This window comes from Sebastes umbrosus, chromosome 12, assembly GCF_015220745.1.
Source record: "Sebastes umbrosus isolate fSebUmb1 chromosome 12, fSebUmb1.pri, whole genome shotgun sequence".
In the NCBI taxonomy this organism is placed as follows: Eukaryota; Metazoa; Chordata; class Actinopteri; order Perciformes; family Sebastidae; genus Sebastes; species Sebastes umbrosus.
The window spans coordinates 15,489,728-15,516,237 of NC_051280.1; the positions used below are offsets into that span (position 1 = coordinate 15,489,728).

General features: G+C 40.0%; 1 protein-coding gene across 7 annotated transcripts in view; it reads left to right on the forward strand.

Moving 5' to 3' along the window:
- cacna1eb (calcium channel, voltage-dependent, R type, alpha 1E subunit b) overlaps nucleotides 1-26,510 on the forward strand; it is a 70,934-nt gene that overhangs the window by 35,630 nt on the left and 8,794 nt on the right. For 5 of the 7 annotated variants that reach the window (XM_037787669.1, XM_037787670.1, XM_037787673.1 and 2 more), the window contains 26 exons: nucleotides 1,610-1,663; nucleotides 3,684-3,764; nucleotides 4,391-4,600; nucleotides 4,720-4,832; nucleotides 5,996-6,108; nucleotides 6,238-6,369; nucleotides 6,675-6,744; nucleotides 7,150-7,267; nucleotides 8,358-8,425; nucleotides 8,802-8,869; nucleotides 12,484-13,242; nucleotides 15,256-15,500; nucleotides 15,739-15,898; nucleotides 16,046-16,175; nucleotides 18,177-18,236; nucleotides 18,398-18,504; nucleotides 19,016-19,027; nucleotides 19,794-19,890; nucleotides 19,993-20,153; nucleotides 22,057-22,194; nucleotides 22,316-22,517; nucleotides 22,612-22,776; nucleotides 24,832-24,942; nucleotides 25,063-25,143; nucleotides 25,418-25,537; nucleotides 25,650-25,715. In XM_037787669.1, the coding sequence (XP_037643597.1) occupies nucleotides 1,610-1,663; nucleotides 3,684-3,764; nucleotides 4,391-4,600; nucleotides 4,720-4,832; nucleotides 5,996-6,108; nucleotides 6,238-6,369; nucleotides 6,675-6,744; nucleotides 7,150-7,267; nucleotides 8,358-8,425; nucleotides 8,802-8,869; nucleotides 12,484-13,242; nucleotides 15,256-15,500; nucleotides 15,739-15,898; nucleotides 16,046-16,175; nucleotides 18,177-18,236; nucleotides 18,398-18,504; nucleotides 19,016-19,027; nucleotides 19,794-19,890; nucleotides 19,993-20,153; nucleotides 22,057-22,194; nucleotides 22,316-22,517; nucleotides 22,612-22,776; nucleotides 24,832-24,942; nucleotides 25,063-25,143; nucleotides 25,418-25,537; nucleotides 25,650-25,715 (3,641 nt within the window). The remainder of the gene's footprint in view (nucleotides 1-1,609; nucleotides 1,664-3,683; nucleotides 3,765-4,390; nucleotides 4,601-4,719; nucleotides 4,833-5,995; nucleotides 6,109-6,237; nucleotides 6,370-6,674; nucleotides 6,745-7,149; nucleotides 7,268-8,357; nucleotides 8,426-8,801; nucleotides 8,870-12,483; nucleotides 13,243-15,255; nucleotides 15,501-15,738; nucleotides 15,899-16,045; nucleotides 16,176-18,176; nucleotides 18,237-18,397; nucleotides 18,505-19,015; nucleotides 19,028-19,793; nucleotides 19,891-19,992; nucleotides 20,154-22,056; nucleotides 22,195-22,315; nucleotides 22,518-22,611; nucleotides 22,777-24,831; nucleotides 24,943-25,062; nucleotides 25,144-25,417; nucleotides 25,538-25,649; nucleotides 25,716-26,510) is intronic. The other 2 variants (XM_037787671.1, XM_037787674.1) reach the window with 1 other exon arrangement.

The window sequence follows — 26,510 nt, forward strand, 5'->3', positions numbered from 1 at the left end:
TGTGCATGGATATTTTTAGCGACATACAGCTGTGGTCTTCTGGGTCTAGTCACCCAAACTACCTCTAAATTCAACTCACGAGAACTGCTGTCAGTCAGTGCATTTTGGATTCAGATGTTTTCCTGCTGTCATTAAAAGGTTTGTTCACAACAGACAAAACCAAAAACGTTAAGATGCTGCAGAAAAGTATGTTTTTGATAAGAATGAAAGAGATGTGGATGAGTTTGAGCCTCTCTTATGTGACCTTTTTTCTTTTCTTTTTTCCAACTTTCTAGTTAACACTGCAGGGAAACTTAACCTGCTTTACCGGGTAAAGCAAGTTGAGTTTCCCTTTTCAAAAAATAACCACGCGCAAGTTAATGAACAAATATGAATAATGTATATCAGATAAAATGAATAAACATTAAAAGGCCCATAACTCATCTTTCTTTGAAATTCTTTATTTTCAAATTCATTTGATGAACATTCTTAGCTTGGACGTCTGTCAGGAGATCCGGGGGATTTCTTTTTTTATAAACAAGTCTATTTTGATGCGTTTTTTTAAATGCACTATGGCACCTTTTTTAAATGAAAAGTACAACAAAAATCCCATTGTGAATCAATTTATTTTCATTGTGAATTAGAAAATGGTCAGCGGGCCACCCAGCACTCTATCAGATTGTTGAGTATCACTGTTATACTCTACTATATGTATATAAATGCATAAGAAGGTTTGAAGGTTAATTGCAATTCAATTATAACTCTTTTAAAACTGTACAAAGCAGTCAAATGCATTTAAAGGAATTGTTCTTTAGTTTGGGAAATACATTTATTTGCTTTCTTGCTTAGAGTTAGATGAGAAGATCGATACCACTCTCAGGTGTGAGAGTGATATTGATCTTCTCATCTAACTCTTGGCAATAGAAGAAATGAAAAATGTCGAACTCATTCTTTAATGTCAACACAAACTGCATTTCATTATTCATTTTGTGAGCCAACAATGACTAGAAAACAAAAGATGATTTAAGATGAACTGATACTGTATGATTACATAATAATTTAGCAGCTTAATAGTCAATCTTTTTTGGAGCTGATTTTGTGAAGCGATCTCTGTGCTACAGACACAGACACAGTTTTTGGATCTACAGTAGAGTAGCTCCGTTAAGTTGCACACACAGAAACACACACATACACACACACACACACACAGTGGTGTAATGGCAAATCTACATTGCTAGTCTCCCACGCAAGTAGAGGGTGAGAAAAAGGTGATACTGATTCACTGACTTCAATTTTTGTGCAAGCACATTGGTGTGTGTTTACACGCATGTGTGTGTGTGTGTGTGTGTGAGAGAGAGAGCTGTGGTGCATATTTATGTGTGCGTGGATGTGGGTGAGTGTGGGAAGAGGGAGTCAGAGAAAAGGGAGAGAGCGATATTGCGAGAGTGTAAGAGAGAATAAGAGCTCTTTCTCTAAAGAAGGTCATACCGGCCTTTCAAAGCAGTGTTTACATGATTACATGGCTTCCTGTAAATGTTTGCAGACAACCCTGCAATGTATATTTCCACGTCTGATGATTTAAATTGTGCCTTAATGAAAACAAATATGTCTGTGTTTTATTGTATTACAGAGGAGGTAATGCTGGCAGAGGAGAATAAAAGTTCTGGGAGATCGCCGTTAGATGGTGAGTTCACACACTTTAGACTAACCACACCCACATGGAACTGTGATTATTACATATTATACCATGGCCACGAAATATACTCTGTCTGATTGGATTAACTGGTGTCTGTTTTATATGTATATTGCAATACGTCAAACGTAGTTCCAGTCAAAGGATTATCCTCTGTACTGTAAATCATTGTGCAAGCTGCAAGTAGCCATGGCAACAATACTAATGCTTGATTTAACATTACCAGTTAAGTCTCAGTGGTGAAACTAAAGCCCCATAGCTACATATACATGTTGGCAATTTAACATGTCGCCCTCATGTCTGAATAAGTCAGAAATCACAACAGCAATCTGACTACCATGGATGCACGTTGTGTTATTGAGAGTGCTGTAATACATTTATCACTTAATTATCGACTCTATAGGCCAAGGCCTGCGCACAAAGACAATTAAATCACTTTAATAAACCACAAAATATGAGGTGATTCCTGTGAAGTCAGATCAGTCAATCAGCTTTTTTCCTCTTGGAGCAAAAGAGATAAAAACCAAACACATGTAACCACAATAATCATCAGACCAGCAGTCTCCCTCTTTATATTTTCAACTTTCATTCATGCCAACTGCATGGATGAAATCCTGCAAATCGTTTTCAATACAGCAAGTGAACAATTAAAAAAGGGTCCCGACGGACGTTATAAAATAGACAGTAGAATGAAATTAAAGTTATAATTTAAACTAATAAACGGTGAAATCGATGAGTGAGAAGTGGGGGCGAGCATCCCACGAGCTTTCTTCACTAATTGATTGTTCATTAGTTCAGGCATCAGCGGCAGAAGAAGTTTTAAAATCCTTCTCTGATTCAGCCTGTGAGAGACCTGAGAACACTCTTCCACCTTTCCGTCTCGTCGTGCATTGTAAATCTTTTTGAAACGGTCCTGTGATCTCTGAATAAAGCCATAACTGAATTATTAAAAAACCATAACTGCAATCGATAGATGTTACATACAATGGGACTCATGCAGCAACATTGTCTTAAATTGCTCTTATATTTTCTCTTAATTTTCTGTAAAGAGAAAAAAAAGTCAACTCCAGACGCACCAAACGTCCTTAAGCATCCAAATCTGCTCTTACCCAGGTGTGCTGAATGATGAATCCCCCTTATGATGAATCATAAATTGGAGGCGTGTGGCTGATTGTTTTATATTAGCATAGGTAACGTCCCCCCAAACACTATACTGTATAAGGGCACGTTGTGCTGTGTGCAAATACTCTGGCACATGCCCAAGAGATAGATCTAGATAGATATCAAAGAGCAGTATGTACAGTAAGCCACTCAATATCATCAAAGGTTTTTATAGTGTTAATTGGGATCAATGAACCAATAGAATTTCCTTAGCCCACAAAATTTCTCTAATATAAACTTGATTATACGATATTCATGCGTTCTTTATATTCATCAAATTTAAAAATGTATGTTTCCTTGCATAGGACAAACAATTTGTGGACTGTGAAAACAAGATGTATTTTTTTCTTATCTTGGTAAGACTGCTCGTGACCACTCGTAAAATGTTCTCTTACCTAAGAGAAAAGCAAAAATAAGAAAACGTTGGTGAATCCCAGAAATCAATGGGTACTAACAAAATAAGAACAAATCATGGATATGAACAAAAATACAAGAAATTTGTTCCTATATTTCTTTTTGCATGATGTCCAATGTTACATACTTAACCATGGGTTAAACTGATCACTAACACGCAGCCTCTCTTTTCTCTTTTAGTAGGTGACCTTGGTATTAGAGTGCTAAATTCCGGCACTGTGAATCAAAATGTGAATAAATTCAATTCACTTTTCTATCCACAGAGTCAGTTCGCTTTTAGATAACACAGAAAAGTATAATAACTCTACAGACTGTTAAGGTAGACCTTTAGTTACCAAGAATTTCCTTTCCTTTCCGTTTCCTTTGTCGTTTTCATTTCCACTTGAAATATATTGAAATTTTTATAACCATATAAGTTTTTGTGGATCATTTTCAGTGCTGAAGAGAGCGAGTAAGAAGACTGGTGCACGGAGAGGAGCGCCAGGGGACGAGAAGTACACAGACGCGTCTACTGCCAGTGAGTGAAGGACTTTACCATTTCAGTCAGGAGAGACTCGTATGAATTGAACGGTGATTTATTACTAAGTGCACAAATTTATGAATAGTAAAAGTTTTTGGCGATTTAGACCCAATGTGACATAGTAAGGGGGAAGTGATGTCGTAGTTGGATTAGGATTATTCCCGCCGGGTCTAGACACTGAATGTATGGTGGTAGTGAAAAGATTGATGCAGATCCGATGAATGAAGTGGAGCAGGATTGCTCTGATGTGATGAATCTGGAGGTGGAGGGTCGCATCAGTTTGTGCTGATACTGACACTGAAAGCAGCATAGAGGAGAACAGTTTTAAACTTTTGACAACAACGATGTGATTGGTTTAGGGAGATATGGCAAGATCTGATTGGTCACTGAAAAGAGATATGCCCATAATCAGCTGACATAGTAATAGCCCATGAGAGAGAGACCCAGAATGAATGAGAATGAATGAGATTGCACCCCTAGTCTTCCTGACTGAATTTACGCATACGCTTCATTTCAGTCTGTTCAGTTACTACTAGGTATATTTCACCTACGTATAACCACTTCCTCACCGTCCTGAACTTCTCTTTTTCCCTCCTGTGATTCTCCCTCGTTCTTTCTCTCAGGCATGTCGCGATCGAGGATGAACTTCCGCAGCGGCCGGCGAGGTCCCGCTGCCTACCTGCGGCGTAAAGAACGCATGTTACGCATCTCCATCCGCCGCATGGTGAAGACAGACACTTTCTACCTGATGGTGCTCAGTCTTGTGTTTCTCAACACCATCTGTGTTGCCATCGTCCACCACAACCAGCCCGACTGGCTGACCACCTTCCTCTGTGGGTTTGAGTTTTTACATTATTCTATACTTGAACAATAATCAAGTCATGTGTGATGAATGCAGACAGTTGCCTCCTTCTCCTTTGATTTAATTGTGTTTTTGTTTTCTCGTCTCTAGACTATGCAGAGTTTGTTTTCCTGGGGCTGTTTTTGGCTGAGATGTTTTTGAAAATGTATGGTCTGGGTTTCCGGCTCTACTTCCATTCAGCTTTCAACAAATTCGACTGTGGGGTGAGGTCCTTCATCTCTTATTCTCCATATTACAAAAAAAAACTGACTCAAAGAAATTCTGTTTTTTTCACTAAGGAAAAAGTTGAATTTTCTCATGCAAAATTAGGAATTTGGGTTATCCTAATTAAAGAGGACCTATTATGCCTTTGTACTTTTTTCCTTTCCTTTAGTATATTATATATTTTTTGTGCATGTAAAAGGTCTGCAAAGTAACAAAGCCCAAAGTTACAATCCAAAAGGAGTTACTCTACCCCACAGAAACACTGCTCCCGAACTGCCTTAAAACACCTTGCTTGAAGTCCCGCCTTTTCTTCTGTAACGTGGTGATGTCACCAAGTTAACACATTTTGCCTAGCGGCTAGTTTGGCACACCCTCAAACTAGCTAGCTAGTTAGAGCGGAGCTGAAGCGGAGTCCGAGGAGTTTGGTTCGGTTTACCAATTACAACAGAGTGGGCCAGCTGACCAATCAGAGCAGACTGGACTTTTCAGGAGGGGGGGGGCGGGGCAGAAGATCAAACAGAGCGTTTCAGACAGAGGGTGTAAAGAGGTGCTGCAGCACAGCCGGTATGAGAAAAATAAAGCGTATTTTGAGCATAAAAGCATGTAAAAATGTTCTAGTATGCAACTGAAAATGAGCATAATAGGTCCTCTTTAACTGAATGAATCCTTGTAAGACATGTTTATTTTATTATTTTAACATTTGTTTAATCAATTTTCAGCGAGTAAAACTTTTTCATAAAATCGTACTAATCACATACAAACATATAAAGACATACATAATGCTGCTTATATCAAGAGAAAATTAAAGATGAAAAAAGGACTTGTTACACGTACACATTAATGGAGACTTCCAAATTTGAAAATAGGACAGAAAAAGTTCTTGATAAAGCTTCTGGTTGGGCCTTGAGTAGTAGCTTATGCTTTAGCTGTTTGAGTTTGAGGTGTGCTATTACAGCCTCCAAACAAGCAGCTTGGTCAGTTGTGATCTTTAAGACCTCCAGGACTCTGATTATGGCAGACAGTGTTAGGATCAATGACTGTGCAACAAATGGATTTGAGAGGGCATTAAAAACAGCTGCGCAAAATGCCCACATCTACTCTCACTGCTGCTGGTCAGATGGAGCATAGGACATGATTTTTTTGTTGCTGACATGTTTTTCAGGTCATTGTTGGCAGCATCTTTGAGGTGGTTTGGGGCTTCTTCAGGCCCGGCATGTCATTTGGGATCAGCGTACTGAGGGCGCTGAGACTTCTGAGAATTTTCAAGATCACCAAGTAAGTGGGGCAACGAAAAGCACAGCATTTCAGCTGAATTAGGCCTGGCTTTTAGTACATTTCTGTATAAATGTTTCCACAGAGTTCTGTTCAAAAAAGACAAAAAAGTCTGTGATTTCTTCCTGTCAGATACTGGGCCTCTCTCAGGAACCTGGTTGTGTCCCTCATGAGCTCCATGAAGTCCATTATCAGCCTGCTTTTTCTTCTCTTTCTCTTCATTGTGGTGTTCGCTCTGCTGGGGATGCAGCTTTTTGGAGGAAGGTGAGTAAAAGCCTTAAAAGATGTCAGAACTGACTTCTTGAGATATCGAGGACAGCTTTCTTTTCGGGTCGTGATTTATGATGCCGATTTTCATAGAATATTTTAAGCTACATATCTGATCATGCCGCAGTTATGAAATGGTAGCTATACACACCCTGCAAACTGAGCAGCAGTTTCTTCAATGATGAAGAGGAGAGGAAATGACATATCCGGATGAAAATAGCTCTGCATCCTCCTCCTCTTCTTCCTCCTCCTATTCTTCCTTGGTCATATCTGACCCTGCTTTCGATCTTCCTTCCCTCTAGGTTCATCTTTGAAGATTACACTCCCACCAACTTTGACACGTTTCCAGCTGCCATCATGACAGTGTTTCAGGTTTGGCTCCCACAGATCCCCTCATTCTGCCTGCTCTCCATGACACATTGCACCCTGGGATATTTCTCACCCCAGGCGCAGATTAAACAACTGCTCACTTGCTCTCCACCCCCTGCCTCCGCTATCATCCCACACATCCATGCACACATATGCGCACATGAATATCAGACACGTGAAACGTGAACGAATCCACATCAGATCTGCTACAAAAACCAACCGCGCTGTGAAAGGGTGTTTTGATCAACACACATAGTAATTACTTGTCTCGCTGCCATTTTTAATACCATATCTTGAAGTGGTTTGCAGACAGAGAACACGTCTCCTGTTTCATGTATTTTTAGAGCCAATCAAACAAGAGCAATGTAATTATTTATCATGCTAAATATTCTGTGCATTCGCCCACAGATTCTGACTGGTGAGGACTGGAACGAGGTGATGTATAACGGGATTCGCTCGCAGGGTGGAGTGCAGTACGGCATGTGGTCATCGATCTACTTCATAGTGCTCACCCTGTTTGGAAACTGTATCCTTATTGACCATTCAAGAGAGCTCTGATGTAGCGTCGGACCACGATCAGTGGTGGAAGAAGTACTTTACTTTAGTGGGGGTTACATCTCTGGAGGATTACAGAGAGAGCGGATGATAGTGGCATCATCAGTGTGTGCAAACATGTAAATTGTCACAGAATGATGCATGTTTTTGGGGATAATATGATGTAAATATAGTAAATATAGTTACCTTTACCTTTGTCAAATGTTTAATTACGTTATATATTATGTGGAGGGCGGCATGGTTGTCCAGTGGTTAGCATTGCCGCCTCTCACAGCAAGAGGGTCACATGTTCAAATCTGGCTTGGGGCCCTTCTGTGTGGCGTTTGCATGTTCTCCCTGTGTTAGCGTGGGTTTTCTCCGGGTTCTCTGGTTTCCTCCTACAGTCCAAAGACATGCAGGTTATGTTAATTGTGGACTCTAAATTGCCCGTAGGTGTGAATGTGAGTGTGAATGGTTGTCTGTCGCTATGTGTCTATATGTCATATCTATGGATATGTTATGTGGAGCTGTAATGTATGCAAAAACATACAGACATCATATTAACAGTATCTGTCAATCAACACTCATGAACCTTTTTTCCTCTGTCTATCTACAATACACATTTATCATATATTAGACTACATTGTGCTATCTAATGTGATAATATACATTTACAAAAGGATTACAGAATCTTTTGAAGGCTGACATATAGACATATAGTAGGCCGACTAAAGTTTTTCAGCTGGGCCAACTATTGGATAATAAGATTATCCAAATGTAATAAAAATGGGTTTATATTTCATTGAGTTTGCTAATTGCTTGATAATGTAATAACATTTCTATATGAACTGGGACTGTGTTTGTTACTTTATAACAGATGGAACAGGCGACAGATGTATATTTTTGCAAGTTTTTTTAAAAAAGTTAAAAAGGTACAAAGAGAAAATGTGCAAACATGCTTTAAAAACAGATGCGCTCACGTTCATACAAACTCTAAATCTGTTTCAGTCTTTTCAGTGGAGTACGAACAATGACGGGTTCCCACAGTTTGATGTGTTTGTTCTTAACTGGCTTCACGACAGACACACTGCTGAACGTCTTCTTGGCCATCGCTGTGGATAATCTGGCCAACGCACAGGAACTGACAAAGGTTTGAACTGTTTTCACTTCTGTCAATAAAATATATTTATTATTCAGTGATGTATGCTACATGTGTAATATTTAATAGGTTTATGCAGTTCTGGTCTTGTACTGACTTGTATTTAGATGTTTTATTTCTTATTTTATTGTTGGTCATTGGTGCTTTTTATATATATATTTATATAATATTTATTATATATACGCTTCTGTACATAACAGTCCTGTCTATTCTTTATCTTGTTATTATTTGTCCAGCTTTGTTGTCCTTGTCTCTAGTACATTAAGAGAGACGCAAAACATTCCTTGTATGTGCACACGTACCTGGCAAATAAATCTGATTCTGATACAGTATTAAATGTGTTAAATGTTAACTTTGTTTTTATCAGGATGAAGAGGAGGAGGAGGAGTTCTTCAACCAGAGATATGCCAGAGGCAGAGATGGCCTGATATCTGAGTAAGTTATTGTTTACAGCTAACAAAATGAGCGTTCGAGGATGAAACACTCTCAAGTAGCTCTTAGTCGTGAGTGTGTGACTGTTTCTCAGATCAGCTCTCCTCTTGAGAAAATTAAAAATTCAGATTGGGCTGAAAAATTTGTCACGATTCTTCAAATTGTTTTGTCTTTTGGCAGCAGATGCAAGTAGTGAATTCAAACTTAGACCTACTTCAGATACAATATGGATGCTTGTTGGAGAACTGGTGGTAATCCTGAATTTGATCATGATGCTACTTCTGTTATTGGAGAGAAGATGTGTAAAAAATCAATTAGGTGCAGCCAATAAGGTCAATATTTCCACAATGCCATTGATTGTGGACTCTCTGAGAACCAGTTGCAGGTGTAACTGGTGAATGCTCCTCGGTGCCTCCAGTTGCATGGTGAATGCAAAAAAGCTAGAAAAGGCATGTGTACGGCATTGATGACATAATTCTGAATGTTTATTGAATGTGCCTGATTTAAAAGCATGACCTCTTACAGACTGATTTTGCAGCATTACTGAAACTCCTTCTGTAACCGTCTTGGCCTGTGAGTGGTAATGGGCAACCTCTTTTGTTAATGAGATCCTTACACTGACCTCCTGCTCCCTCCGATGACCCGGTGGCTTTCCCACAGGCCTAATGATCCACTAAGTCAGGAGGAGGGCAGGACGTAGTTTTCAGAGATTTTTGGGAGCAGTGTGAAGTCGCAGTGTGTCACTCTACTGGGAAGAGGCACACTTTGGCGTGTGTCAGATTTTGACCAAGATTCCCTATTCAGTATGACTCTGTGATCAATGACTGTGACAATGGAGTTGCTGTTACTACAGTACATGTCACATCATTACTGACCCGGAGTGATGACTCCTAAAAACAGCGATTGCTAAAGAGTACTCGAGTGTTAATTAAATGTTAACTAAGCTTGTCTTGAGTAAGACTGCACTCATTATTTTGCATGTTTTACGCCATTAACTACAAACTCTGGTTATTTATATTACCAGCTAGATTTTCCAAATAATATTATCCGATTACAGACTGATGAATGTGTTTCTCCTGCTTACCTGGTGGACCTTTATTTTTAGTTCATGCCGGTACATTATGAAAATCAACTTGCAGAAGTTGACACAAGTAATTCATCTCAGTGCAGTGATTTAATGTTTTTCTTCTATACATTAGAATATCATTGTGTGGTAATGAACAATGAACGATTCAGGCTAAATTGTTGGAAAATCTAGTAAATATATAATTGTGAAAAGGTGTGAAAAGGGACACTGAATGAGAAGGCAGGACTGTTTTATATTCTATGGATCTGATTGGTTGTTTTATAGATTGACATTTGTTCCACCAATCATGTGCCGCTAATGTGATTCCACACAGTTCAGCTTGAATTATTGTCAATTAGCGGCAGGCAGTAGTAGGTAGGTTAACCTTAGCTGGATAACTTGGATTTGGGACTTCAGTTGCCGGTTTTTGTTGGTGTGCAGTCCATCGTGTGTGTACAAGAAAAGTGAATAATGAATGTTTTTTCTATTATAAGGCTAGCCTCTGGCTCAGTCAAATGCTCTGAATTCCATATTTAGCACCTTTAACTACCGATTTAGGTTAAAAGGGGATGTTGAGTGCTTTTAATTGTGTCTTAATCATAGCGTTTTTGTTAGTAACCCTTTTGGAAGTAAATGCATAAGGGAATTTATGGTAAAGGATGTGGCTAATTGCTGTTAATTGCCATGATTGCACTGAACTACTGTCATGGGCTGTGTACAGTGAGGCAAGGAGCTGTGCAGGTGTTACTGATTAAGACTTGGTGTCTTAATTAATATCTAGCTTTTGTCAATTAACTGTTATTAATGTTATTACCCACTTTAATTCTGGTTTATGCATTTATGCACGTGAGCCACGATGGATCATTTGAATCGTGTAGGTTATGGTTAGTTGTGGTGAACTATTCTTTGCTATACTTTCATCACTTTGGCTGTTAAGTTAATTTATTAACAAAGGGGAAATAATGACAATTTCTTCCGTAAAATTTGCAAAAGCCTTTTATTTGCTGTGGTTCAATATGCTGTATATTTCCTTCATGTTTGAAATGCAGAAAGAAGCTGTTCAAGTGGAAATAACCAAGTTATTCAATTCAAGCCCTCAACTGGGAAACAGTGACTGTGCCAGTTATTAACAGACGCTCTGTAGCGATTCACCTTTCCACATCAGCAATAACCTGAGATATTTTTCAAAAGGATAATGTGAAATTAATTAGTTCTTGAATAAAAGGGGTTTGCTTTTAATAAAAAAAACTAAAAAAACTGATAACACCAAAAAGAAAGTGTTTTAAGAACAATTCCTGCTCACAACGTCACTACCAAAAGAACATTTTCAAAGAAATTAATGTTCGCTGTGAAGAACTACTTGTTCCAAGCGTTTTAAGCCTCTGCAAGCTGATTTTTATGCCATCTCTAAATGGGTAGACAGTACCTACTTGAAAGCAGGAAATAAAACATCTATATTACTGCAGGCAGTAATGTTTACGTGACTGCTAGTTAGCTAAAACATGCAAAATTCCTGGTTATTAATATGGTGGCTTTTATGTATAGCACGTCTCTTAAGAAGACAATAAAAAAATATAGACACTATTTGACTCCATAAAGTGAGAGAAAAGGCAAATAATCACCTACTGTATGTACCGTGACAGGTAACTGACTCTAGCTGTGACACTGAATGTATCATTTGTCTGTTACATATTTGAATGTTAGTCTTGTACGTGTTGCAGCTACCAAGATGCTGATTCTGATGTGTATTACAGTGTTTTGCTGGTTCCATCACGTTGTCTTGTTTTATGCCTGTTATGTGGCGCTGACCAAAATGTTGTGTATTTTGATATTCTGTCAGTTTTCGAATCAATTTGACCCTTAAATTAAGAAAATATTCAATGGAAAAAGCCATAAAATTGAATGCTTCCTTGACATTATTAATCTTAAAGAACTGATTGCAGTCCCTTCGAAACCTGTGTAAACTGGATGACCTTCACCTATACACCCTGCGTCCCCTTTACACATTTTGTTCTGTGTCACAACAAATGTTCTGTGTATGTTGTAAAACACTAATGTCTTGTTTTCAAATAATCACTCATTGATTACATGGACAACAAGAATCTGAATACCAGTAAGTAAAATTGTATGCATCTCTGTCTCACAGAATTTCTCCCTTGAGTTTTCCTACTCAATTATTGAGATTTTTTTTCTACACTCTGTTTGTACTTAAATCCTGCACCTTACCTTTTTTGTTCTTGTGGTTTTTGTTCTTTTTATCTGTCCTTAACTCTCAGGTTTCTTCATTTTTTCCTAATTTTTTTTGGATGTATTTGTATTTTTTACCTTGAAGTATTTTGCATACTTTTCCATGGGAATTTTTTGTGTTACTGATTAACTAACATTATTAATTCACAGAAAAGGTCTGTCCTTTTCTTGCAACTTTTATTTGATTTGTTTATATAACTGGTTTGCTAAATGGTCACAAGTCTTGATGTTTATTGTCACCAATTCCTTTAATTTTGGGCCTGTTGCTGCCCCATATTGATGTGAAATATATTGTGGTCCTCAGTGGGAGGAGAAGACCCTACCTATACAGAAAACGAGCCATCCACCGAGGCCGGCCGAACTTCCCAGAGGAGCCCGAGGACAGGCCGGGGGCCACGGAGGAACAGCCCCTCAATGGCTCCAACGCCTTTGTCACCCGCCGCGAGAGGAGGAGAAAGGTTAACATGTCAGTGTGGGAGCAGAGAGCCAACCAGCTACGCAAACGTCGCAAGATGGCAAGCAGAGAGGAGCTGATGGCAGCCCCTACGGAAGACACCGCCGAAACTCCCACTATCCCCCACAACGGCCCAGAGGCCAGCCCGGCTCGCCTGCCCGGGTCTCCCATGTCTGTGGGGATGCCCCTGCCAGAGCCCCCGATGTCCGTCACCATCCCCATCCCTGACCCTTCGGCAGCTGACCCTCTGGTAAATCTGAACGAGGAGAAAACAGGAGGAGGTAATCACCGGGCCACAGGCGGGGGCCGGCACAGGATGGCCCGCAAGTTCAGACCCAGTCAGGGGCCGGACGACGGGGCACGACACAGACGGCACCGTCACCGCGACGCTCGATCTGAAGCCAAGAGTCTGGACTGCACCCAGTCGCCACATGAGGCGCCACTAGTCAGACGGTCGCACAGCCAGGAGAGGAAGATACTTGATGAGAGGGAAGAGAAGGACGATAGAGAGGAGAGAGAGAAAGCAGAGGCAGAAGGAGGACCAGTCCAAGACGATGGTGGAACATGCATCACTAACCCGTACGCAGAAGTTGATGAAGATTTTCGAAGGTAAGGCTGTTCTCAAGTATTCCTTGATGAAGAAGAGGGATTATAAGTTTCAACACTCTCTCATTAACTCTAGAATATTTTGACTAGGGCTGTCAGTCGATTAAGATATCTAATCGCAATTAATTGCATGATTGTCTATATTTAATAGCGTTTGATCACACTGTTTATCTGTTCAAAATGTACCTTAAAGAGAGATCTGTCAAGTATTTAATAATCTTGTCAACATGGGAGTGGGCAAATATGATTGCTTTATGCAAATGTATGCATATATTTATTATTAGAAATCAATTAAGAATACAAAACATTGACAAATATTGTCCAGAAACCCTCACAGGTACTGCTTTTAGCATAAAAAATATGCTCAAATCATAACATGGCAAACTGCAGCCCCACAGGCAACAACAGCTGTCAGTGTGTCAGTGTGCTGACTTGACTATGACTTGCCCCAAACTGCATGTGATTATCATAAAGTGGGCATATCTGTAAAGGGGAGACTCGTGGGTACACATAGAATCCATTTTCATTCACATATCTTGAGATCAGAGGTCAAGGGACCCCTTTGAAAATGGCCTTGACAGTTTTTCCTCGCCAAAATTTAGCACAAGTTTAGAGCGATATTTAACCTCCTTCGAGACAAGCTAGTATGACAGTATGGTTGGTACCAATGGATTACTCAGGATTTCTAGTTCCATATGATGCCAGCATCTTCACTCTAGCTTTAAAACTGAGTCTGCTACCTAAAAATCGCAAGTTGCGTTAATGCGTTAAAGAAATTAGTGGCTTTGTAACTTATTTTTACACTTGTATTTTATCCATTTTGTCATTGTAAATCAGGTGAAGGCCATTTTAACTGGAATGTCCCTGGATATTTTTCCCTTAAGAGAGAATTGCACCTTGCCATTTCTCTGTTTATTCTTTTAAAGGATATGTTGCCAGGTTGTCCAAACATTATTCACATACCCATATGTACATTAAACAAGTTATTGGCTGAGAAGAGATCCCTTCATGGAGATGCAGGACAAAATCCACAGTCTATCTCTCATGCAAAAATGCATTCGAACAGTAATTCATCCGAATTATATGACGTTTCAGAAGTCTGGGTTTGACTAATCAAATGTGTATTTTCCAAAGTTACTGTCTTTTAAGTTCTCTCTTTTCGTTTCCTCCTAAAAAAGAGTGTAACGTTCAAAGATATCCATTTGTTTTGTCTAACTGCTGAGACCTCGTATTGCTTAACGTGAACTTTGGAAAACATTTTTACACCGAACGAGGACTGTGGATTTTGTCCCACATCTCTTCTATCAGAATCACATTAGGAAGGGATCCCTTCACGACCACTATGGAAAAGAGAAAGAAGTATTGAAAGGTACATATTGGTATGTCAGTGTTGTTTTAAGACAGTCTTGGAGAAAATGTGTGTCAAATCCTTTAACAGAAAAAGTACGATTAAGATTCTACAGCCACGCTGAGTGCTAACATGCTCACTGTGACAGTGCTGACATGCTGCTGTTTAGCAGGTTTACCATGTGTTCATCATCTTAGTTTAGCATGTTACTAAACACAGTCCAGCTGCTGCGGATGAGAATGTTGTTTTTGCAGGTTTTTGGTCATAAACCAAAGTGCTGGACAAATTTAAAATTGACCAGATGAAAAGTTCAAAGGGATCACAAATCATCCTGAGGTGGACGTGAATGTCTGCAACAAATTTCTTGGCAATCCATTCAATATTTGTTGAGACGTTTCAGTCAAAAGCGGTTAACCAATGGATATTGCCATCTATCAACATGCCGCGAGCTTAGCTACAAAACTCTCTCGATGGCAAATGACATTTCAGATGAAATGTCTGTTTATCAGATAGTTGTACAACTAAGTAAACAATGATACAAATATACTAGAGTTCAGTATACAAGAGCTTTTGCACAGTTCTTTCCACAGGAAAGATTTCCGTGTCGTAACATCTCTCTGTGGTGTTGCATTGATTTAAGTCCAGTGATCTTTTCTTCTCCCTTTCAGAGAAATTCCCGATCCTCCTCAGTGTGAGCAGCTGCTGGACTCTACCTGGTCAGAGCAGGGTGAAGGCGGGCACACGGACCAAAACGCCCCAGTGGAGCCCGCCTTAGAGGCCACGGAGTTCACCGTGAAGGCCATCGAGTCTGGGAGCCGCCCGGTCTCCATCAAACGTGACATGTCTCACCTGGCGGGAAGCGTTGCCATCGAAATGTCTGCGCAACCGCTGTTGGAGCTCAGGCCCATGAAAGGTAGCGCTGTGATCACTTCTCACTGCAGTCACACTCCTTTACTGTGCATCATAAAGTGGGATTTAATGTCAGGATCACCGTGTGTAGGTGTTTGACATCTGATAAGAGTGCCACAGTCTTTTTTCTTTTGAGGAATCCATTGTGCCGGTGACTCACATTGTTCTTTCTTTATCATAGCTGTCCATGCACAGCTAAAGCATTTAGTACTCTCCTCTTGCACCTCTGTCTGGGTTTTTAGTGCACAGTAAAGAGTTGGAGGCATACCACTCTGAACAGACAGAACAAGACGATGAAACAGACGAGGACGACGAGGACGAAGAGGAGGAGGAGGAGGAACCTCCGATTCCTCCCAAAGCTGTAGCTCCAGACAGCATGTTCATCTTCAAGGCCTCCAACCCGTAAGATGCTACAAAATCCACTAAATCACTGATTATCAAATGAGATGCAGAAGTGTTCGCTTATTTTTATTTGAAAAATTGTTTTCTCTTTGTGTGCACGCTTTTATCAACCAACAATTAACACCTTCCCCCTTTGTTGATCTGCAGTATCAGGAGAATCTGTCACTTTTTGGTCACTATGCGCTACTTTGAGATGTCCATCCTCCTTGTGATTGTTGCGAGCAGCATTGCGCTGGCTGCTGAGGACCCCGTGTGTACCAATTCAGAGAGAAACAAGGTGAGAGCAGACCGCATCCTCTGAAAGTGTCTATAGTTTTATTCATAATCTAAATTTGGATGTAGGATGATCACTTTGATGTCAGAACAAACCCTTTACCGGGTGTAAAAAGATTACACAGCAGTGCATTATAGGTGAGTTAGAAAGAACTGGTTGACAAAAGGCCGGGGAAGCTCAAAAACTAGTTTGTACAAACATGTCGACCACATCTGCAGGTGAAAGTGTTAATAGTTGTTCCGAACGGCCAAATGCCAAATGTGGATAACGGCACACACTTTTAGGACAGTCTGTCCTCAAAGGGATTCGTAGTGTTGCGCTCGTTTGTGCATATGAAAACACAGAAGTAACTGTGTGACGAACCAAAAAAGAGGGCTTGAGAGTGAAGTTTAAATACTGCTTACTTTCTCATCCTCGCACAACTGGCTAATCACTGCATGAAGTGGGTGTAAATGTCGGTTTGGGAAAGGTACAATTTTGACATCGGAAAGGTGTGACCGGAGGGAGTTTTAGATGCTATTTGACTATCTAAAAAGCACTTCATATGACGCATACTGACACCTTAAAGAGGCAGTGGATGTCTGAAGTGTCAACTGATTTATACAGCAGTCTTACAGCAGGGCCAGACAGGGCACGTCAGCAGCACGTGGCGGCTGCCTCGCTGAACTGCTGTATCTCTCACGCGTGTGGTGTCCACACCAGCAGTATTTCTGGTGCTGCTAGCCCTTTCTTTCTCTTTGCCTTTCATAACGGCCATTTCCGCCACGCGCTGTGTCCCGGCCGTTCGGCTGTGGTTGAATAATCTAATCTCTTTTCCTTACCACTTTCTCAGAGAATCCGACTGCACTTAACACTATGCAACTTTGTAACACATAGAAAATTAGTATAGTGGCAAACTCAATGCTGTACCATTCAATTAAGGAATCTTGTCCAAAATAGAATCACACTTCCTAAGAGGGATGTTTTCAATTTAACCATAATGTACAATTAAACAGCAACGGCAGATTGACGGTGAAATGGTACGTCACTTTATTGTGGGACGGCTTTATCTCCTTTCCTTTGGTAAAGGATGGTCCAGTGTATCCTATGCTAAAGGAGATAAGAAAGGAAGCATTGAAGCATCTTTCCTTAGCATTTAGAGAATTTGACCTGCTCTTATCATGGCTGCTACTTAGATACTTCCTGGTCATTTCACTCAGTTAGGAACCGTCCTAAGCAAAAAATACTGTTCGACCTCAGCCTTCGATTTGTCGAACTGATACAAAGGTCGTGATCAGTCATGACATGTATTGTTTTGACATCACACCAGAGCAATCTGATGGTGTTACACTGACCGCTGCCACTACTATGTATACTCCATCTTTTACACACGTTTATCCTCAAGGAAGCAATTATTTCCATAACAGTGAAAAAGACTGAACGGAAATCTGACGGAGTTTTAGCTTCCAGGTTGACTGTTTGATCTCAAGTTGACATAACACTGTGTCAGCAACAATGTGTCGTGACACATTTAGTTTCTCACACACACAAACGATGAGAATCGGCAGTTTTGTCTGGGAAATAGCTGTGCAGTTTGTTTTTCACAACTCTGTGTCATGGAAAGTGTCAAGAGTAACCAAACACACACAAACTAGTAACAGCTACACTTTAGTATGAGAGAGAGTAAAGATCCACATCAAGGAAATACAAAATCACAGACATTTTACGTTTTCTTTGTAAAGTTATATTGGCTGAGGCATTCCAAGGTTGCAATTTGTTTGACGTCTGACATTAACCTTATATATAGATGTATATAGATAAATTGTATAATTATCTGTTAACATAAAATGGTAAAGCTGATGCAGTGCTGATTTATTTATACTATGACAGATTAGTATGCAGTAGATATGGTATAGAATTAGTGAGTGTGTGCGGGAATGATACAAAATGAGCATATGCACCCTCAGGAAAGTCTGTTTTTAATAAACTTTTGATTTGTATTTGTTATGTTTGTCAATCATCCAGGTCCTGCGTTATTTTGATTACGTCTTCACTGGAGTGTTCACCTTTGAAATGATCATCAAGGTGAGTAACTGAAACACATCTTTTCCCTACTTTGATGACACCAATCCCACTTTTATAGAATTAAAGATACTCTAAATGTGTTCGGAGGTGTTTTGGGTTCTCTGTGTGTATTTAATCTGTTCACTTTGTGTCTCCGTGTGGATGTGTTGTTTGTCCTCCAGATGATAGACCAGGGTCTTATTCTGCACGATGGCGCTTATTTCCGAGACATGTGGAACATCCTGGACTTCATCGTGGTGGTGGGAGCTCTGATTGCATTTGCTCTAACGTGAGTCACTATATAGTGCTGCCTGACGATGACTAATGACTGACTCACTGCAGCAAATCATTTTCTGAGCGTACAGTATTGTTATAAACGACCTTCCCTCGAAGACACCTTTTGCAGCTTTGAAAACATTTTTGCTACATTGCAGCTCAAAAACTGCAAATATGGAGGCATGCATGGTCCTGTGCAGTGTGTAACTCAGATTTAAATGTACAATACAACAAGGGGAAAAGAGAGATTTCTGTGTAATTTGGGGGTATACACATGGGAAGAGTGTGAAGCTAAAAAGCCTGTACGATATTTCTTTTTGCCGTCGTTTCCCGTGCGAGTGTTCCAGATAACTTACTAAACCTTTTGTGCCTTTTGATGTACCGTAGAGGATTGTATCGTATGTTAATTTCTCTGTTGTGAATATAGCTGTTGATCCTCCGAGCTTTGCTCACAGTGTATCTCTCTTTATGCCTCAATTTTTCTCTGTTGTTCCTGTGGATTGTGTCACTGTTGGGGCTACCAGGAATGTGATGGGGTAAAAATTTCAGTCACACTAAATGTTAAGGTCTCCCATAAGCTTCTCATATATTTCTTTTATCATTTTTCATGTGTGTGGTTTTTCCTTTTTGTATTCGGTGTGTGTTTTTTGTCGTGTATAAATCTCACCAAACTGCAGAGCCCGACAGGTATCAGGGGGAACATGTTCAACAATTTGGGCACACTAATAAATCATTTCTGCCCTCTAATTAATGATTTGTACCCTCATATTATTCATTTTTGCAGAATAATTAATAGAAAATAATCAATATTCCGTAAACTGGAACAAAGAAAGATAAAATATGGTTGTGTTATCAGCCAAAGTATATCTACATAAAACTACACACACAGCTTAAGCTTCAGGTGTAATACAAGTACAAGGACAAATCAAATTAATATTGTAATTTAACTCTATGACCTCCTAATTTGATGGAGTAAAATCATTTTAAGGCATAATTTCATGATTTGAGGTAAAAAATTATAAATGCAAGTGAACTTATTACAAATTTCTTTTCACAGATAATTAATTTAAGGGTACAACTTGCAGAAATTATCAAAACTTTTACCCATAACACCTGCTGGGCTCCGTACAAACACACTCAAGGTGAAGTTCTCTGTTTCATTGTTTTTCTTTGATATGCACTTGTGTTGCTTTTACTGTGTTTTTCTTTTTCACCGTTTTGAATGTGTCTGTGCCATGTTTCCTTGTGCACTAGTTTGAGTGTACTACTATGTTCCTAAGTGCTGTATTTCAATGTCGTCAGAAACACCAAAGGCCGAGACATCAAGACAATAAAGTCCCTCAGAGTTTTGAGGGTTCTGCGGCCGCTTAAAACCATCAAGCGGCTTCCTAAACTCAAGGTATGGTGCAAACACTTCAGTATTTTGCTTTTTGGTGTTATTTCACAGATCTCTGACAGATTGTGCTTGCTTTGCCGTCCCTCTTGTCTTTCTTTGCTACAGGCTGTTTTCGACTGTGTGGTCACATCTCTGAAGAACGTCTTCAACATCCTCATCGTGTATCAGCTCTTCATGTTCATCTTTGCTGTCATCGCCGTGCAGCTCTTCAAGGGGAAGTTCTTCTACTGCACTGACAGCTCCATGAATTCTGAGAAGGAATGCCAGTAAGTGGATATATCCAAACCAGTGGCGGAAGAAGTACTCAAAACTAGTATTTAAGTACAAGTAACAATACCACAGAGTAGAAATATTCAGTGACAAGTAAAAGTCCTGCTTTAAAAATGTTGCTTGAGTAACAGTACAAACATATTAGCATCAAAATATACTTAAAGTACCAAAAGTAAAAGTACTTTTACCATTTCAGAAATAATGTATATTACTTTTTTTACTGGATTATAATTATTGATGCATTAATGTGTACATAATACATCATCATTGTTTATTTGCTGATTATACTTTGTATTATTAATCTGAATATGCAAAGTAACCAATAACTGAAGTTATAAGATAAAAATAGTGGAGTAAAGAAGTATAATATTTGCCTCTGAAGTGTAGTGTAGTAGAATTATGAAGTAGTATAAAATGGAAATACTCAAGAACAAGTACCTCAATTTTGTGCAAAGGTACTCACTGTCCACCACTGATCTAAACCACTCTCACAGTCTATGTCTCTCAATGCCAACATTAGTGTTTGGAATCAATATATACCTGAAAATCGAACATGGATCCAGTCCAACAAGAACTCTCAAGCTTCGTCTTTCCTACAGACCAAGTCGGACTAATGCAGAGGGGAGTAACATACAACCAGAATATGAAGAGTTGAATTGTTCATTTCCACACCACTCTCATGTTCGTCTGGTAAATGTGAAGCTATGGCCAGCAGCCGGTTAGCTTAGCTTAGCACAAAGACTGGAAACCAAGGATGTATAAAGAGAACTGGATACAGCGTTGGAGGCGGGGCCTCGTTCATTCCTATGAAAGTTGCTCAGTGGCGGCACATGAAGCAAAAAAAGCTTGACTTAGTACCCAGATCATCCAGCGATCTTCCGCATCCATTGGGCCCATAGAGCAGGCGCAGTAGCGTTTCCTTTAACTCCGCCTCCGTCTCATTCACATGAACAGAGAAAGGAAAACGACTCTGGATTCGGCTATTAGTGCTTTTTACAACTTCTATGACCTAATGATTTAAATAAGGGCTATTCAAGTGTTCATACTGAGAAGTTGATTTACCTCAAAACAAAATTATCCACCGAGTTATAGACGTCTTTTTCCCAATGTAAGTCTATTGGAAAAAGTCTTTTTGAGCCCAATGTCATCACGTGACGGACACGAAAGTTGTAATTCCATTGTTTGGCCTTTATGTAAAATTTGCTTCAAAGCCCGGCGCTCTTCCTGGGGGCTTGCTGGAAACAGGGGTAACAGACAACTTCTTGGCTTTTAAAGTGAACTTCAAGGAAAACCCAAGCCACAATAACAAACCAGCCTCGGCTAATAATAAAACCACCTGAATTAACTGAAGAGAAAGTTACAATACTAAACGTAACTACCCAAAAATTAGGAGAGAAGAAAGCAAAACAGAACTTTCTGGCAAGAAGTTAACATACACAACTACGTAACTACAACATTTCCGATCTTTGAGTGCAATGGACAAGTCCTACACAGAAGTCCTGACACAGATAGCTCACAATACAGAGACTTGTGTAAGCAGGCAGCAGAAAATTACGTGCAGTAAAAGAAGTGCAGTTCCTCAGTCTTTATACTGTGTACTGAACCTGGTAGAGCAGGTGCCCCATGTACAAAGGCTAAGTCCTTACCGCAGCGGCCCGGAGATCGATTCCGACCTCTGGCCCTTTGCTGCATGTCATTCCCTCTCTCTCCCCTTTTCAGAACCATCACTGTCTCTCTCTCCATTAAATGTATAAAAGCCCAAAAAAGAATCTTTATATATAAGATAGATAGATAGATATTATTTTCACGTAACAAAAAGCTTTAACATCTTTGTCTTCTGCTGGTTTAATGAGTGAAATAAGTGAAACAATGACCTCCGGGCTGCTCTGCTCCCTACAGAGGCTACTACATTGACTACAGCAGAGACAAAAAGGAGGTGAAGAGGAGAGAGTGGAGGAGACACGAGTTTCACTACGACAACGTCTGCTGGGCTCTCCTCACTCTTTTCACCGTCTCAACTGGAGAGGGATGGCCTCAGTAAGTGGATTTTCGCTTGTAATTTAAGGGATCAAAGTGTAAGTAAATTAAAACATTTGGCCACAATAGCCTTAAAAAAAGATAAATGACCTCTCTTTTCTCCATGTCTTTTTCCTGCTAGAGTCCTGCAGCACTCTACCGATGTTACAGAGGAGAGCATGGGGCCGAGTCGGGGGAACCGGATGGAGATGTCCGTCTTCTACGTGGTCTACTTTGTGGTCTTCCCGTTCTTCTTCGTCAACATCTTTGTGGCTCTGATCATCATCACCTTCCAGGAGCAGGGTGACAAGATGATTCAGGAGTGCAGTCTGGAGAAGAACGAGGTATATCACGATGAAATACATATGCAGACACACACACACAGTTACGTTTACACATATTTATTTATGTCTATTTTGTTCAATTTCTGTCCATCAGAGGGCTTGCATCGACTTTACCGTCAGCGCCAAGCCGATGACCCGCTACATGCCCCAGAACAGACAAACCTTCCAGTACAGACTGTGGCACTTTGTGGCATCGCCCTCTTTTGAGTACACGGTGCTCATCATGATCGCTCTCAACACGGTGGTCCTCATGATGAAGGTAAGGGGTTTCATAGTGGAACAGTATATACTCATGTATGCATGTTATAGTGCACACGTACTGTAATTTGTTTCTGTGCAACAAGGGATTATGACGTGGACTCACTTTAGGTTTTATCTCCAAACAAAGTGGTTTAGGTAATCTGTCTAAACTATCAGCTTGTTTACAACCTGTCTGATCTGGAGAAACCACCCCATTTGAGACTTGAGACAAAACATTTCAATAAAAGAAACCACAGAATTATTTTCATAATGTTAAAGGAGCAGTGTGTATGATTTAGTGACATCTAGCAAGACATCTCTAGAGCCTGTTGTTCTAAGAGTAGCATAGGACATTTGGAGAATAGCAGAGCCGGTGTGTAGAGTGTGTGCGTACACGTGGGAAGTGAGTGGTGAAGTGAGAGAGAGAAAGAGAGAGCGGCGGCGAATGTGTGTGATGGTGTGAGCTAGGGATTTTAATGATTAACCGTTAACCGACTAACGCTATCGGTTAAATGGTTAAAAGAAATATTGAAAATTCATTAAAAAGCTGAGCAAAACTCAGAGGAACGGCTTGTCACTTTAAAGAGAAAAGCTGGTCCACCTTAACAGCCCACCTTAAGAGAGTCTGAGCCGGTGTTTGCAGATACAAGAAGCTGGCTTGGGTCTTGAGCTGAGAAGTTGTTACATTGTTGTTTTATTCACCGACAAATAAACTGTACACACACCGCTACAACTCTGTTCACAGCTATAACGCCACCAAAAAACCCACACTCACCGCCACCACACACGCAGTCTGTTTTACACTCGCTAACGTTACGCCGGGTTGATAGACCGTATGTGTGTGACAACGGCGAGCACGAAGCCACCAGCAACACTTTAGCTGCAAACGTAGCACAAACACACACACAGTCTGTCGGAAACTCGCCGGGCAGACAGAGTAGCCAGGCAGACACACAGTTGACAACCCCGCAACTAGACTAAATGGTGCAGTGGAGACTTTTACTGGGAAAGTGGCTGCATGTGTCCACGACAATACACACAGCGTCGTGGCTGCGCTAGTAACTCTCCTGGACAGGTGAACTGGGGACTCAGTTGTCTGTTTTGCACATACACTGCAGCTGGCAATCTTGACGGTTAACAGATAATGATCGGTTAACGAGGGTCGGTTATCGGTTTTAAAAAAAATCTAAATTACCATCCCTAGTGTGAGCGAACAAGTGAGCGAGTGGAGCAGAAGATAGAGTTAGTTTAGCTCTGAGAATATCAAGTGAATGTACAGTGGAAGATGAAGAATTTGTGCAGAGGTTTCCCGTGTTTTGTTTCGCGGGTAACATTATCGACTCCGGCCCAAGCAGAAAAAGTTAGGTTTCCGTTCTGGGCTATTGTAGAAACACGGCAGCCAGCTCCGTGAAGAGGACCCACTCCATATGTAGATATGAACAGCTCATTCTAAGGTTACAAAAACACAACGATTCTTATTATCAGGCGATTATACACTAAAAGAAAACAAAGAAAAAACAAAGAAAACACAGTTATTAGTATTACATTCCATTTCTGCCAATAGATCCCCCTAATTGTTACACACTGGTCCTTTAATGTTTTATTTATTGTTTGTTGTTGAGGTTTTATTGACACCAAAGACCATGCTTTTCCTCACAAATCTTAGATATCAGAACTTCCAACAAGCACCTGAATGTATCATGTACCACGTTTTCTTTTACTCCTGAAATTGCTGCACCATATGACAATAATTAAATGTTAATAAAAATAGCAATAAAGGCAATGAAATGTTCAGTGTGATTGCCAAGTCTGCACAAACATCTTCATACTGTACTGAAGTTAACTGTGTGAAAGGCAAAACAAATCAATCTATAAACTTGATGGTTGTCAGTATTGTGAGATATGCAAAATTTATGGGCTGAAACATGCTAATCCATCATTATGAACTTTGAAAGTGTGTGTGTGGAGGTACTTGTCATGTCTACTGAAATGTAATCAATCAGTAAAACAAATTCAAAGTGATCAGTAACAATGGTGTTATTTTACATTTTCGACCCGTTGTCTTTTCCTACAGTACCACTCAGCCCCGACAGCCTACGACATGGTCCTAAAACACCTCAACTCGGCATTCACCGTCCTCTTCTCCATGGAGTGTATACTCAAGATCATGGCCTTCGGTTTGGTGGTGAGAATTAACACAAGAAGAGATCAAAAACTGAAGCAATTTAAATCCCATCCTAGCTTCACTGATGTGAAGAATTTGTCTATTGAGTTAAATCACTTAAAACGTTTTCTTTTGCCGCAGAACTACTTTCGAGATACTTGGAATATTTTTGATTTCATCACTGTCCTTGGCAGCATCACTGAGATAATTGTGGATTTACAGGTAAGACACTGCCAAGACACCATTCATCTTCACAATGTTGTGACCCTAAAAAAATGAAGACAGAAATAAGCAGCGTTTAAATGCAGCATTCTTTCTTTCCAAGTTTCCCTCGTGTGTTACGATCCCTGCCTCCAGACACAACTTAAGTCATGTTGTGATGAATATTGCCATCTGTGTTTTACATCCTGTCTCTCCCTTCTGTCTGCCACTCTCTCCCACCCTTCCTCCCTCCCTCTCTCTTGTGTCACCCTCTCTCCAACCATTGGTGCGTCAGTCGGTGAACACCATCAACATGAGTTTCTTGAAGCTTTTCCGAACGGCCAGGTTGATCAAGCTGCTGAGGCAGGGTTACACCATCCGTATCCTGCTGTGGACCTTTGTACAATCTTTCAAGGTCGAACATTTTACTTATTTCTTTTCACTTTAACTACTAGCGCAAGGATAATGTTTTTAAAGCAGTGTAACTTTTATTAATTAACTGTCTTTGCTGTCTCTTCTCCCAACAGGCTCTTCCTTATGTCTGTCTTCTCATTGCTATGCTTTTCTTCATATACGCCATAATTGGAATGCAGGTATCCTTCACCAATATTTCATTGTTAAAATAATTTTTAATGCAAAAATGGCAGAATATTTAGTTTTCAGCCTCTCAAAAATTCCTGTGTTATATCATATTAAATTGAATATTTTGAGGTTTTGGACTGACAAAACACAACATTTAAAGACATCACCATGGACCTTGAGAAACTGGGATGCACATTTTTCACTATTTTCTGACATTTTATAGACCAACGATTAATTGATTAATCTAGAAAATAATCTGCAGTTGAATTGATAATGAAAATAATCGTTAGTTACACCCGTAGTGTTTATTATATGAGGTCATTTGAACCATTTATTGATATTTATTAGGGCTGTCAAAGTTAACGTGATAACGCGTTAACGCGGAAATCGTTTTAACGCCACTAATTTCTCTAACGCATTAATGCAATCGATCTTTCGGAGGTTGTAGCAGGCTCAGTTTTAAAGCTAGAGTGAAGATACTGGCATCATATGAAACTACAAAACCCATACTAGCTTGTCGCGAAGGAGGTTAAATAACGCACCAAACTTGCGCTAAATTTTGGTGAAGAAAAACGGTCATGGCCATTTTCAAAGGTGTCCCTTGACCTCTGACCTCAAGATATGTGAATGAAAATGGGTTCTCTGGGTACCAACGAATCTCCCCTTTACAGACATGCCCACTTTATGATAATCTCATGCAGCTCTGGGCAAGTCATAGTCAAGTCAGCACACTGACACACTGACAGCTCTTGTTGCCTTTGCCATGTTATGATTTGAGCATATTTTTTATGCTAAATGCAATACCT